The 15,886-nt window shown below is 40.1% G+C and overlaps 1 protein-coding gene across 5 annotated transcripts in view; it reads left to right on the forward strand.

Annotated features, from left to right (window-relative positions):
* Window positions 1–15,886, forward strand: part of usp42 (ubiquitin specific peptidase 42) — a 96,258-nt gene that overhangs the window by 35,201 nt on the left and 45,171 nt on the right. For 2 of the 5 annotated variants that reach the window (XM_063059386.1, XM_063059385.1), the window contains exons 4-8: window positions 1,500–1,610; window positions 5,976–6,078; window positions 8,495–8,562; window positions 8,792–8,862; window positions 10,599–10,681. In XM_063059386.1, coding sequence (XP_062915456.1) covers window positions 1,500–1,610; window positions 5,976–6,078; window positions 8,495–8,562; window positions 8,792–8,862; window positions 10,599–10,681 — 436 coding nt within the window. Of the gene's footprint in view, window positions 1–1,499; window positions 1,611–1,831; window positions 1,880–2,416; window positions 2,481–5,975; window positions 6,079–8,494; window positions 8,563–8,791; window positions 8,863–10,598; window positions 10,682–15,886 lie in introns of those variants that run through there. The other 3 variants (XM_063059388.1, XM_063059387.1, XM_063059389.1) reach the window with 3 other exon arrangements.

Genomic DNA, 15,886 nt, shown 5'->3' on the forward strand with positions numbered 1-15,886 from the left:
GGGGGGGGCAATCTTTTCAGATCCTATTATTACTAAGGATTTTAGTTTTGTTTATTCTGTTTTGATGCAGACTTAGGATTCAAATCATTCTGAAAGTAAGTCTTGAGAGAAAGAAGGTTAATAAAGAAAGGTAATGTTAAAAGAATTTATTTGATGATACAGCTTAGAACAGGCCCTTCCAGCCCAACAAGCCACACTGTGCAGAAACCCACCTTTTTAACCCTAACCTAATCGCAGGACAATTTGCAATGACCGATTAACCTACTGATCAGTATCTCTTTGGACATTGGGAGAAATCCAGAGCACCTGGAGCAAACATGGGCTCAGGGAAAGCAGGAACAAACGACTTACAGACAGTTAAAAGTTGCTGGTGAACGCAGCAGGCCAGGCAGCATCTCTAGGAAGAGGTACAGTTGACGTTTCGGGCTGAGACCCTTCGTCAGGACTAACTGAAAGAAGAGATAGTAAGAGATTTGAAAGTGGGAGGGGGAGGGGGAGATCCAAAATGATAGGAGAAGACAGGAGGGGGAGGGATGGAGCCAAGAGCTGGACAATTGATTGGCAAAAGGGCTATGAGAGGATCATGGGATAGGAGGCCCGGGGAGAAAGGCAAGTGGGGGGGGAACCCAGAGGATGGGCAAGGGGTATAGTCAGAGGGACAGAGGGAGAAAAAGGAGAGTGAGAGAAAGAATGTGGGTATAAAAATAAATAGATGGGGTACGAGGGGGAGGTGGGGCATTAGCGGAAGCTAGAGAAGTCAATGTTCCTGCCATCGGGTTGGAGGCTATCCAGACGGAATATGAGGTGTTGTTCCTCCAACCTGAGTGTGGCTTCTCCTTTATAGTAGAGGAGGCCATGGATAGACATATCAGAATGGGAATGGGATATGGAATTAAAATGTGTGGCCACTGGGAGATCCTGCTTTCTCTGGGGAAAAAGCATAGCACACTTTCTTTTTCTCTCTCTCCTTTTTCTCCCTCTGTCCCTCTGACTATACCCCTTGCCCATCCTCTGGGTTTTTGCCCCCTCCCCTTTTTCTTTCTCCCTAGGCCTCCTGTCCCATGATCCTCTCTTATCCCTTTTGCCAATCACCTGTCCAGCTCTTGGCTCCATCCCTCCCCCTCCTGTCTCTCCTATCATTTTGGATCTCCCCCTCCCCCTTTCAAATCTCTTACTAGCTCTTCTTTCAGTTAGTCCTGACGAAGAGTCTTGGCCCGAAACATCGACTGTACCTCTTCCTAGAGATGCTGCCTGGCCTGCTGCATTCACCAGCAACTTTGATGTGTGTTGCTTGAATTTCTAGCATCTGCAGATTTCTTCGTGTTTGCGTCTTACAGACAGTGCTAAGATTGAACTCTGAACTCTCACGCCCGGAACTGTAATAGCGTCGTTCTAACTGCTGCACCACCATGGCATAACGTATTCTGCGTGAACACTTTGCTGATTTGCAGGTGTGAACAGGACATTGTTTGGTTAATGCTAATTATTTTTCATTGTAGGTAACGAACAGGGATTCTGTATGATGTGCATGTTGCAGAACCATATCACCCAGGTCTTCTCTAATTCTGGGAATGTCATCAAGCCCGTGTCTGTCATCAATGATCTTAGACGTAAGAATTGGTTTTTCTTGAGTTCCCTTGATGCAATAAACTGTCAAAGTAACAATGCAGTGGAACCTCAATTATCTGCCTTTATGTAACATTCTGCAGTAGACGTTGAAAATCGATGGTTAACCACAAATTTCAAAATGTGTAGTATAAGAGAAATCTCTTGGCACGGAGAAGATTTATTCACATAACAAAAACTAAATGTAATCTTTCTTATGCCTAAGGTTAACTTCTGTCAGAAGGAGATTGATATTAGCAGGCTGTTTAGTAAGGTAAGAATTTGTACACAAGTCTTGGCAGATAATTGAAATGTGGATAATGGAAGTTCCACTGTGTCTAGTTTGAGAATCTTATTGACTTTGACTTGAAACTGCTTACTAGGCTACTGGTTTGTAATTTTATGGAATGCAATTTCCCCCTCAAAAGCCTTAATTTTAAAAATTCCATGGAATTTGACCCAATGTCCCCTTAAAGTCAGTGCACCTCATGGGAGAAGGATTTTTAACAATCCTGTGCCAGATACAAGCTAAGGTTAAAGATTTTAAAAAAAGAAGAGGTTTTAATATGGAGGTTTGTTTTTTGTGTAAAACACTTCATTGGTATTACATCTCAATAACCCAAGAATTCATGAAAACTTAAAAGAACTCATGACTTTCTGTCTATTATCTTGGGTTCCCTTTGAAAATAGCATGCCTGGTGTGCTGGACTGTGCTTCTGTAGACCTTATACATGAACGCTAACTTATCACCTCAGTAACTTAACATTTTATCTGATTTTCACCAAACTTGATCAGTGATTTTTCTCTTCAGACTCGTGGTACCTTTTGATAAAACAGTAGGTGAACTGGATACAGCACCTAAGCACGAGACCTCAGTAAGTTAGACTTTATTAGATTTTTACCAAACTTATAAGGAACTTCCTCTACACTTGATGCATTCATTAAAAAATGGGAAAACTTTATACTTGTGATTACTAATTTGATATCCTGATCAATGCTCAAGTTTGCAAAATGCCCCAAAATAAACTTCGCAAAATGACAGACCTACATAAAAGTGCTGAAACATTTTTTTGCGAGTACTGAATTGTTGAAAATCAGGCCCTGTTTTAAGAATTTTTTTTAATGATGATGCACTTTATTCTCCTGATCCTTTACTTTAAAGTTTCTGCCCTCTTATAATCTTAGTGTTCCAGAAAGGTTGAAACTTCTGAATTACTGCATAGTTTTCCAGTAGTACTAGAGAACAGAGTTGTTGTTTTAATGAAGCAATTCTTTAAAATATTGAGATCACTTATTCTTAGTGATTTGCTCACAGTCGCTCGTTAAATTAGAGCCTCTAGCATAACTGAATATCTTTGGTGCAATTGGGATGACTAATTAAGTGCAACAGAATTAGCTGGTGGAGAGCATGATTGTGTGCACTCTGGTAACTTTCCATAATGGCTGGTGTTTAAGGGGAACTGGATTTGTTGCTACCTTACGAGAATTTACCAAGGCATTAAATCTTGGAAGCTTTTCTTTTCCAAATAACTGCGTGTAAAGTACTGAGGAATTGTATGGAATACTGCAAAATAAGAACTGGAAAAAGATTTAGCAATTGGTGGGACTACAACCATAGAAAAAAACTGAGTGATAGGGAATGGTTACATGGGTTTGGACTTTATTCCCTGAAGCGTAGGAGAATGAGGAGACATTTGATAGAGCTAGACAAAATGGGGTATAGATAAGGTAAATACAAGCAGGCTTTTTCCACTGAGGTTGGGTGAGACTAGAACTACAAGTCATGGGTTAAGGGTGAAACAGATGTAGAGGCTAAATTTTATGATAATTTATAGTAAGTCAACCACCCTGCATTTGAAGTATAGTGTTTGTATGTATTTTCTGTTTGTAGTGACTAGGCACTATTTTAGTAAACAAAATCTGTCATTTCAAATTGTAGGCTTCAGTTTTAGTTTTTCAGGATGCACATGGATTTGTCTGTTGCTAACCCAGTCAACCAAAATGCACTGTTTACCTTTTCTGAAGGGTGAACATAATTCTCACTACATGGTGTTGTAGTGGTGATGTTGTCCTGGTGATTAGGCTTTCGTTAGCTGATGCTAAGATCACACGAGGTTAGTTTAAGAGGTTGAAGAGAAATTGTTACTGCTTCTGGCCTATAAATAATACTTGACGGGGGGGGGCGGGGGGTGGAGAATTAATCTTCTGAATCTAGCAGTTCTTGCCAGAATAGAAGGATATCCCTTTAGAACAGACATGAGGAAATTCTTTAGCCAGGGAGTGGTGAATCTGGAATTTATTGCTGCAGACAGCTGTGGAGGCTGTCACTGGGTACATTTAAAGCGGAGGTAGATAGGTTCTTGATGGTGATGAGACTGGTGGGCTGCCCCAGCACAATCTTGGGTTTGTTAATTGTTAACACAAGCAACAAATTTCACTGTACTTTTCAATGTACTTGTGATCTGAATCTGAATAGTAGTGTGTCAAAGGGAGAATGGAGAGGGGAGAGATAATAAATCAGCCATGCTGGAATGGTAAAGCAGACTTGATGGACCAAATAGTCTAATTCTGCTCATAAGTCTTATTGTCTTTGCACAATGTCTGTAGATTACTTGGTTGATGTGGATTTATGCTTATGGGGTTGTGAAGAGTTTTCTGGTGGACTGGAAAATAAGCATCAAGGCAAAAGATTACCATACTCGATGCATTAAATGGAAATATTGAACAAATGTTAGACACTTCTATAATTAACTAGTCCAGATTATGTTTGGCTATTTTCAATTTGACTGGTAGCTCTTTGATTTCAAGTATAACACAGGGGAGTGTTTTATTCTGGTACCTGAACTGTTTCATGAGTTCACATAGGATGCTTCAAAATTGTTATATCATATTTTATATGTAAAGACGTGTTTCCCTCCTTCAATATCCCCTTCTCCCATTCCAGCCCTTTTCATAGAGTGATAGAGCTTTAGAGCACGAAAACAGGCCCTTTGGCCCACCTAATCTGCCAAACTGTTATTGTGCCTGTTTCCGTCCCAGTCCATGCCTAGTCTTGCTGGAGATAATCTTGGGTCTCATGAAGGATAAGCTTAAATAGATGATGTGAATTAATACCATTTGAAAATAGTTCAACGGTTGTTGCTGCAGAGAAATAAAACAAAACCCTTTGTGTTGATTTTATTCTGATCAATTAGCATCTGTAGTTTAGTGCTGGACCACTGGGGATATTCAAATTAAGTGTGGCAGTAGATGTACTTCAAGAAGTTAGTATTCTAACTCAATTCAGCTGTAAAGCATTTATCAACATGAGCAATTATTGTAACAGTAGTCTTAATTAGTGTAAATTATATCAACTAATTGTTTTAATTGTTTCTGTAGTTCATTACTCATGTACATCATATAAATTGGGTTCTAATGAACAAGTTGTTCAGTATTTGGAGACCATCCTTGGCTGCTTGCGATTGTGCATACACACAACATATGGGGGTGCCATCATAGCATAGCAGTTAGCGCGATGCCACTGCAGCTCAGGGCGTTGGAGTTTGGAGTTCAGTTCTGGCATCAGCGTCCTGTGTAAGAAGTTTGTCTGTCCTTCTCGTGAGCGCATAGGTTTCCTGTGAATGCTCCGGTTTCCTCCCCCAGTCCAAAGACGTACCACTTAGTAGATTAATAGGTCAGTGTAAATTGTCTGTGATTGGGCTTGTGTTAAATGCATGGGTTGCTGGGCAGCACTTTTCATGAGCCGATAGGGCCCGGTCCACACTTTATCTCTAAATAAAACAATAAATAAAGTACATACTGAAGTTCTTCCAGTCCTACAGTGTCTGCAATTGATTATCATTATAATCGTTGCCTGACTGATGTTAACCTGTCTAATCATGCCGTCCTCTTGTGTTCTCACTGACATAACACATGGGGTGTAAATATGAATTGGAGTTTTGCCTTTTCTAACCTGGTCATTGTGGATAGCCTGTCTCTTCCCTAATGGAGAGTAGCTTCAGGGACATTGACCTGCAGTTTTGCTATTTCATATTGCTAATCAAAGGTATCTTCTCACATACCATTAAAAGAGGGGTTTCACATCTAAGTTTGAACCTGTATGTTGTACCTCAGCAAAGGGCATTAGGATGGATACTATGGCAGGAATCACAAGTGGCTTTTCCCTACTTCCCATGCTAGCGTAGAGCATTAAAGGCAATGGCCCTGTCACTGGTCAGCCAATTCAGCACAGGTCCGAAACTTATGGAAGAAACCTTTCCCATGGTAACAGGCTCAAAGTTGCATTCGTGATAAAAGATGTAATTTTCAAAATAATCTGAACTTTAGTTACTATACTGGTCAATTCCATTATTAAATTTTCAATCTTTTAGGGATAGCAAAACATTTCCGATTTGGAAACCAGGAAGATGCTCATGAGTTCCTACGTTACACAGTTGATGCTCTTCAGAAAGCATGTCTGAACGGAAGCAACAAGTGAGTATGTCTAAATTAAGATTGTGTAATTTAGTAGTAGTTCACGTTTTCATGGAACATTGTACATGGAACAGTAGATCCTTTGGCCCATGATATTGTACCATCCCTTAACCTAAGATTGATCCAACACTTTTTTATGACGTAGCCCTCCATTTTCCTTTCATCCATATGCTTATCTAAGAGTCTTTTGAATGTCCCTAACGTATATTCTCTACCACTGCCCTTAGCAGTGCATTCCACACTCCTACCACTCTGAAAAATCTACCTCTGACACCCCCATTATTCTTTACTCCAAACACCTACAAATTAGAACCCCTTGTATTAGCCCTTTCTGCCCTGGGAAAAGGTCTCTAGCTGTCCATTCTATCTATGTCTCTTATCATCTTGTACCCCTCTATCAAGTCACCTCTCATCCTCCTGCATTGAATACTAATGTCAGATTTACATACTTCGTATGTAAAAGTACTCTTGCATGATAAAATATGTCAGCTATCACCAGTTATATCATAAAAGCAGACTACAGGTCCACCCTAGTTTACAACTGGCCAACTTGTCTACAGCTTGTACATACGAGCAAGACCAGCGGGACGAATTTGCTGGCTGCTGTGTGGCTGCATGCATTCCTGTTGCCTGGAAACTCAGTTTGCGGCTCCATTTTCAATGCAAACTGTTCAGGTTACAAGCAATTCACAAACAGAATCCTGCTGTTACCTGGGAACAACCTATAATGCACATTCTCCGCGAGAACTGGAGGGTTATAAGTGGTTTGTAAATTTATATAAATTCTCTTATGCACAATTTAAAATAGCACTTAGCAGAAATTTGTTTAAACAGGATGTAGCCTTCCCTCTGTGGACTCTGCCTATACTGCTTGCTGCCTCTCTTAGCTGCCAGAATAATCAAAGACCCACACACCCCAGGTATTCTCTCTCCTCCCATCTCCCTTCCGCCTGAAGATACAAAAACCTGAAAGCACATAGTACCAGGCTGAAGGATAGCTTCTTATCCCACTTATCAGTCTTGAACAAACTTCTTGTATAATATGATGGGCTCTTGTCTCACTTTTCCTTGTTATGATCTTGCACTTTATCATTTACCTGCACTTCACTTTTCTGGGTAACTTTTACACTTTTATTGTTTTAGCTCGATGCACTGTATCATGATTTGATCTGTATAAACAGAGTGCAAGACAAATTTTTCACTATCTTAGCATATGTACCCAGTAGCCACTTTATTTGGTATACTGGCACACAAGAAGATATCTAATCAGCAAATCATGTGGCAACAACTCAATGCATAAAAGTGTGCAGGCATGGTCAAAGGTTTCATTTGTTGTTTAGACCAAACATCAGAATAGGGAAGAAAAGCGATCTAAATTACTTTGACCGTGGAATGATTGTTGGTGCTAGATGCGGTAGTTTGAGTATCTCAGAAACTGCTCATCTCCTGGAATTTTCACGCACAGCAGTCTCGAGACCTTATAGAGAAAGGTGTGAAAAAGCAAAAAAAAAACATCCATTGAGTAGCAATTCTGTGGTTCTGAACTACTTGTTAATGAGAAGTCAGGGGTGAATGGCCAGACTAGTTCAAGATGACAGGAAGGTGACAGTTACTCAGATAACCATGCCATACAACAGTAGTCTGTAAAAGAGCTTTTCTGAGTGCACAATGCGTCGAACCTTGAAGTAGGTGGGCTACAGCAGCAGAAGACCACTGGGTTCCACTCCTGTACCTAATGAAGTGGCCACTGAGTGAATGAGTCAATACCAAAAGCATCCACGGTTTCACTAAGATGGGTTTCATTCACTATAGGTCATTCCATGGCTTTGTACGCTTCTGTTACATTTCTTATGCGGTCAGTTTGAAATGCACAGGATTCTCCATGTTTCTGTTGTTATCATATACTTAAGAGCATGGAACAACTGGAAGTGAGCTCCATGTTTGGTTCGCCATATCATTATAGGCTTCACTTGTGTTTTGGTATTACACTTCAGTTCAAGTTTATTGTCATTCAATTGTACGTGTCTACAGCTAGACAAAACAGTGTTCCTCTCGGGCCAAGGTGCAAAGCACATTACATATCACATACAGTGCGTAAAATAATTAATATTATTTTAAGCACTGTATGTGATATGTAATGTGTTTTGCACTAATATTAACAGATAAAAATGTATCCTGCAGATGTACAAATTGAGATAAAGTGCATCTGTGACATTTGCAAAAATGCAACAGTATAATGCTTCGGTGCTGTCATAAATGAATGCCTACAAATAAATTCTTTGGCTGTGAGGATAAGTAAACTGATTTGAAATATTTAAAATCAATATGTTGTGCTGTCAAAAATGAATATATTTTTAACTAAGGTTTAATTGTAAAGTTAAAAAAGTACTGATTTTTCTTCTCGATTCTTCTGCAGGTTGGATAGACAAACTCAGGCCACCACAATGATATATCAAATTTTTGGAGGGTACTTAAGATCCAGAGGTATGTTGTATTTTTATAAAGATCTGAGTCATTTTATATTTTTAACATTTCTTGTACAATTGATGGATGTGTAAATCAAAACTGCTTTTTGCTTTCTAGGCATCAGTATTACCTGATCGTAGAAAGGTGGATGTTTATCGTACTATGCTGAAGTTCTTCAATGTTAAAATTAAAATTCTTAACCATTTTATATTACTGTATTTTTCTAACAGTGTTTTTCTGATTTTAGTTAAATGCCTAAACTGCAAAGGAGTTTCTGACACATATGACCCATATTTGGATATTGCTCTGGAAATAAAGGTATTTGAGTGTACTTTTTGCTAACCAACAAACTTGTATTTTTAAGAACCAGTTCCCTGTCTTTGCATTTGTGCAAGCTTTTTCTATTAGTCAACCTTGATTTTCATAGCTGAGAGGTTTACTTCCTTGCTGTAGAAACACTGCCCAGAGGTTATGGTTGCTTCTAGTATGGTAAGCTATGAGACCGTCTTTGTGGTTAGCCCTCAGCTTCAGACAGAGGTCAGTAGCATTTCAAAGAAACCCAAGTCTAAATGAGCCACTGGGAGCATGGCCTTTATAGAGGAAAACAGTGAACTGAAAGCAAGTTTCATTAAACCTCAGTAATTTGGCCTCGACTATTGAATTGTATTTACTTCTGGATACAATTTACATTTTTGATTACATTAAATAATTTACATTAAAATCCACATTTTAAAAAATGCCAGGACTTCAAGAAATTAATGATTGGAAAAAATTCTATGATTTTGTGTAAACATCAGTGGAGTAGAGCTGAATGGAAACCTGTAAAACTGCTGGCATAGGGACGATAGGCCAAATACCTGTTTAGTAAATTATTCTGTTTGAACATGCAGTGTAGGCAAAATTATTCTAAATTACTACTTTGTTTTAGGCTGCAGGAAATTTGGGTACATTCATGATAATTATCCGTCAATACAATCGTTGCCGGTTTATAAACACGAGATTCTGCAGATGCTGGAAATCTAGAGTAACGCACCCGGAGGAACTCAGCAGGTCAGGCAGCATCTATGGAGGGGAATAAATAGTCAATTTTTCAGGCCAAGTCCCTGCATCAGGACTGGAAAAGAAGGGGCAAAAGGCCAGAATAAGAAGGCGGGAGGAGGGGATGGAGAACAAGCCCTGAGGAAGGGTCTCAGCCCAAAACATCGACTGTTTACTCTTTTACATAGATACTGCCAGACCTGTTGAGTTCCATCAGTATTTTGTGTGTGTTACCCCGGATTTCCAGCATCTGCTGAATCTCTTGTATTATTGACTGGAAAGAAAGGAGGAAGAAGCCAGAATAAGAAGGTGGAGGGAGGGAACGGAGTACAAGCTGGAAGGTAGTAGGTGAAGCCAGGTGAGGGGAGGGAGGTGAAGTAAGAAACTAGGAGGTAATGGGTTAAAACGTAAAGGGCTGAAGAAGAAGGAATCTTATAGAAGGGGAGAGTGGACCATAGGGGAAAAGGGAAGGAGGAAGGGAACCAGAGGAAGATGATAAGCAGGTAAGATATAAAGAAGAGATTAGAAGGGAGTCAGAATGGAGAATGGAAAAAGAGGGGAAGGGGAGAAATTACCAGAATAAATTTGCCATTTTATAACTTGATTCTGATGTGAAAAGTCTGGATGTTGAACGATTTGAATTTAATGTTATAAATCTGATAACTGATGAGCAGATGATACATCTTGCTAATATTAACTACTTAGTATAACCTTATGGTTTGAGGGAGTAAAAGATGTAAGTTTATGTTGCTGATTAAGTTCTGATCTTGATTACACACTTATAACCTTTTAGTTTTCTGTTCAGTTTGGATTTTTATTTTTAATTCAGTCTTATGTTGCATGTGATTTTTTTTTTATTTTGTAGAATTTATTTTTCAGTCCAGTTATTCAGGGAATGGTTATAACAAATTTAAATCTTTCATATGCTTTTAAGACTCTCAATGTATTAAATATTTAGGGATTTTTAAGAATTTTAATATTTTGTCTTATGATCATATGTGAATATTTTTTTATAGACAGCACCAAACATCACAAAAGCCCTGGATCAGTTTGTGAAACCAGAGCAGCTAGATGGAGAAAATGCCTACAAATGTACCAAGTGAGTAAGCTACTTGCTACTACAATTCAGGTTTGGTAGCCAACTGTTGATCAGCCCTTTTGTGTCTAATATATTGATATCACCATGGCAGTTTACCTTCCACACTGATAATCCAGTGTACTCGGGATTTTGGAATCTGAATCAGGTTTGTTACCACTGATGTGTGTCATGAAATTTGTTGTTTTGTTGCAAGATATAATTACTATACTTTATAAAAATGAATGGTGAAAAAGAGGAAAGGTGAGGTACTGGTCATAGACCAATTTGTAATCTGATAGTGGAGGGGAAGATACGATTGCTGACCCTTTAACCTACTCCAAGATCAATTTAATCCTTCCCTCTCAAGTAGCCCTCCATTTTTCTTTCATCCATGTACCTGTCTAAAGAGTCTTTTAAATTTCCCTAATGTATCTGAGCTTACCACCATCCAGGTAGCACGTTCAAAGACTCTCCAAAGTAAAACCTACCTCCGATATCCCGCTTAAACTCTCCAAACACTTTAAAGTTTTGCCCGCTCATTTTAGCCATTCCACCCTGGGAAAAAGTCTTTGCTATCTACTCGAACTATGCCACTTATTATCTTGTACACCTCTATCAAGTCGCCTCTCATCCTCCTTTACTCCAAAGAGAAAAGCTCTAGCTTGCTCTATCTCTTGGATGAGGTATCCTTCCCAGCCACTGACAATGAGGGCCATTTCTTATACATTACCCACTTGCTTCAGGACTGCAGCATTTCTTACCTTGGTGATAGACCATTCAAACTTGTAAAAAGTTTACCAAGGATCTCGTACAGCGCAGAAAAATGTCTTTCATCCCACAATGTTATGCCTAGCTAAATAAATTAGTCATCAAATGGCCAAGTAAACTAATCCCTTGTGCCTGCCTACACAATGTCCGTATCCTTCCATCTTCCTCACATTCATGTGCCTACCTAAACGTCTCTTAGAATGTCCCTTAGGCAGTGCATTCCAGGCACCCACCACTCTTGTGTTTTAAAAAAACAATTTGCACTTCACATTTCCTTTGAAATTACCGTGAGCAAGACGAAGAAATGTGCCGCCTTCATGATATAGCACTGCCTGACAATTTTCCATATTTGGGAGGCACCAAATTTCATTATGTTCTTCCTAAACCCTTAACTTCTACTGGGGCACAGGCCACTGGCAGCAGCTCACCAGAGTCCTTTCTTTGCAAGGTTGATTGCCCCCGTGGCTTCCACAGACGTGCGGCTTTCACCACATGACTTCATACGTCTTCTAACCAATAATCCTTCCTCTCCCAGGGACAGGTCTTCGGAGCTTCTGTTAGAGTTTCTGTGGCTCCAGGTTTTTATGGGAGCTACATTGGTTGCTAGCCCCATGCTCAATCCTCTTCATTTCACAGCTGGGCTTGGGGCTGTCCAGTGGAGTTAAATTTCATTACAGATAAAGATAATAAGACCATAAGACATTGGCCAACTTTACAGATTATCTGAAAATAGGTTAAGGGGCAATTAGTGTTGAGGAAGCAGGGAATCTGCAGAAAGACTTCAACTTGGTGGTGTGGAGGAGCAGAGGGATCTCGGGGTACATGTCCACAGATTCCTGAAAGGTGCCTCACAGGTGGATAGGGTAGTTAAGAAAGCTTATTGGGTGTTAGCTTTCATAAATCGAGGGATAGAGTTTAAGAGTCGCGAGGTAATGATGCAGCTCTATAAAACTCTGGTTAGGCCACACTTGGGAGTACTGTGTCCGGTTCTGGTCGCCTCACTATAGGAAGGATGTGGAAGCATTGGAAAGGGTACAGAGGAGATTTACCAGGATGCTGCCTGGTTTAGAGAGTATGCATTATGATCAGAGATTAAGGGAGCTAGGGCTTTACTCTTTGGAGAGAAGGAGGATGAGAGGAGACATGACAGAGGTGTACAAGATAGTAAGAGGAATAGATAGAGTGGATAGCCAGCGCCTCTTCCCCAGGGCACCACTGCTCAATACAAGAGGACATGGCTTTAAGGTAAGGGGTGGGAAGTTCAAGGGGGATATTAGAGGAAGGTTTTTTACTCAGAGAGTGGGGCGTGGAATGCACTGCCTGAGTCAGTGGTGGAGGCAGATACACTAGTGCATTTTAAGAGACTACTAGACAGGTATATGGAGGAATTTAAGGGGGGGGGCTTATATGGGAGGCAGGGTTTGAGTGTCGGCACAACATTGTGGGCCGAAGGGCCTGTACTGTGCTGCACTGTTCTATGTTCTAGATTAGGAGAATGGACAAAGAAGTGGCAGGTGGAATATAATGTAGAGAAGTGGATGGTTGTGCACTTTGGTGGAAAGAATAAAGGCAGAAACTATTTTCTAAACAAGGAGCTATTTCAGCAATCAGAAGGGACTTCTGAAATAGAAGAGTCCCAGTGCATGATTCACTAAAGGTTAACTCGCAGGCTGAGTCAGTAGAAAAGCAAGTGCCATGTCAGCATTCATATTGAGAGGACTAGAATATAAAAGTAAGGATGTAATGCTGAGGTGTTACAAGACATTAGTCAGACCACATTTGGAGTATTATGAGCAGTGTTGGGCCTCCATATCTAAGAGGGGATGTGCTGGCTTTGCAGAGGGTTCCGAGGAGATTCATGAGAATGATTCAGGGAGTGAAAGGGTTTGATGGCTCTGGGCTGGTGCTCACTGGAGTTTAGAAGAATGGGAAGGGGGTGTCTCAGTGAAACCTAACAAATATTGAAAGGCCTAGGTAGAGTGTCCTTGGAGAGGATGTTTCCAATAGTAGGGGAGTCTAGGACCAGAGGGCACAGCCTCAGAATAGAAGGGTGTCCCTTTAGAACAGAGATGAGTGAGGTGAATCTGTGGAATTCATCGCCACAGATGGCTGTGGAGGCCAAGTTTTTGGGGAGAAGGCAAGAGATTGGGATTGAGAGGGAAAATTAATCAGGAATGGTGGAGCAGACTCAATGAGCTGAATAACCTAATTCAGCTCCTCTGTCTTATTGTCACAGTATCTGTTATATCTAAAAGATTACTGTGCAGACAAGCTCTGTGTGGACTGGCCAGTTGTACTTTTTTTTTTGGCATGCAGTTAAGTGTTTTGTCACTCCCTTGAGATGATGAGAAGAAGAACTTGCATATTGCATTATATTTCCAGGAGAGGACCAGACCATTTATCCCAGGTAATTCATGAGATAGATCAGAATTAGGCCACTCGGGCCATCAATCTGCTCTGCCATTCGATCATGGCTGATACATTGTCCCTCTCAACTCCATTCTCCTGCCTTCTCTCTATAACCTTTGTCACCTCTTGCTTCTGATTTTGAATCTATTCCCTTGTGTTTTAAATACATTCTCCTGAGGGAAAAAGACTCCAGTATTGTGCAGAAACCAAGGCACATATATAACTAACACTTTTGCATAGTACTTCAGGGTGGAGGTACAGACTTGCCATCTGCCATCAGATTTCTGAACAGTCCACAAACACTTGAACACAATCTCATTCAATATCTGTCACATGATTTGTCACGTGTGCGTCGGAACAGACAGTGGAATACATCGTTTTGCGTGAACGACCAACACAGAAGATGTGGGTGCCACAGTAGCGTAGTGGTTAGCTCAATTCCAGTGCTGTTTGTAAGGAGTTATCTGTTCTCTCTGTGAACCACGTGGGTTTCCTCCAGGTGCTCTGGTTTCTTCCTACAGTCAAAAGACATACCAGTTAGCGGGTTACTTGGCCATTGTAAATTGTCCAGTGACTGGGCTAGTCTTAAATAGGGTTGCTGGTGGTGTGGCTCATTGGGTCAGAAGGGCCTGTTCTGCGCTGTATTTCTGAATGATAATAATAAACAAGCTTTGCCAAAATAGCAAGCTCACCAACACTAACCTGTGTGTGTTTGCAATGTGGGAGGAAACCAGAGCACCCAGAGGAAACCCACACGGTAATGGGGAGAACATACAAACTCCTTACAGACATGGGAGGAATTGAACCCCATTTAAAGTGTTGCATTAACTGCTGCACTATGTGCCACCCTAACTGTTGGAGCAGAAAACTAATGTTTTTAACCTCTTCCCCCATTTAATATCATGTCATTATCTTACTGTCAGCTATCCTGTCATAAAACAGAGAAAGCATGGACGAATACACTGGGCTTTTCTGATGCATCTTTCAATAAAACTTCCTGTAAAACTAGTAACTTACAAACACAAGCACTCTGCATATACTGCTTTTTAGCATGGCATGTGTTTCAGATGAGAACCTTCATCTCTTTTAGATTCTGAACTGAGAAATTCCATCTGAAATGCAATAAACTATAAAAGGATTTTACTTTTAATTATTGGGAGATACAGCATGGAACAATTCCTTCCGGCCCAATGAGCCGCCTTGCCCAGTAACTACCTGTTTAACCCTAGCCTAATCACAGGACAACTTACAATGACCAATTAACCTACTAACCGATACGTCTCTGTACTGCAGGAAAAAAACTGGAGCACTCAGAAAACCCATGGGGAGAACGTACAAGCCCCATACAGACGGTGCTAGAATTGAACCCTAAACTTCAGAATACCGTTCGTTTAAATATTTGTCCTTTAAGAGGTTTAAAATAGTAATTGTGTCACACTAACTCCTACGCTACTGTGGCGCCATGTTCTAGCGACAGTATCAATCACTTTGTGCATAAGGAATATATTTTTCCATGGAGATTTCCCTTTGAAATATTTGTCCTTTACGAGGTTTAAAATAATAACTCCTTCCATTCTTCAATTATTCCAGTTAAGGGTTTTGCCTACAGAGACTAAAAAGCAGATCTTGGTAGACAGCCATCCAAAACTGCATCAGGTTAATGTTTCCTGATTAGATCAGGGGCCAATTTATTGGATTGTATAACTAGATGAAATATTATGATTGTCTTATTACTGAATACTGGAAAATACCAATAACCTTAAACTTCGCAACCTTATCAATAATAGAGATAGTGAATATTGTATCGTGTGTGTGTGTGTGTGTGTGTATTTATTTACTTATTTATTTATTTATGTAAATCTGGCCTTAATTTCACATTGTTTAAAGTGGTTTATTTGGGATTCTTCTACTATTCAAATATCAGAGGAATCACACTGTCATTATCATTCAGCTGAAACTGAGAACTCTGCAGGTTTTCAATTTGAGAAATTGTGGCACTGTAAAAAGAATTGCATGTTTACCAAGTTTACTTTGCTGGTTGTTAATTAT

This window comes from Mobula hypostoma, chromosome 9 (assembly GCF_963921235.1).
Source record: "Mobula hypostoma chromosome 9, sMobHyp1.1, whole genome shotgun sequence".
Classification (NCBI taxonomy): domain Eukaryota; kingdom Metazoa; phylum Chordata; class Chondrichthyes; order Myliobatiformes; family Myliobatidae; genus Mobula; species Mobula hypostoma.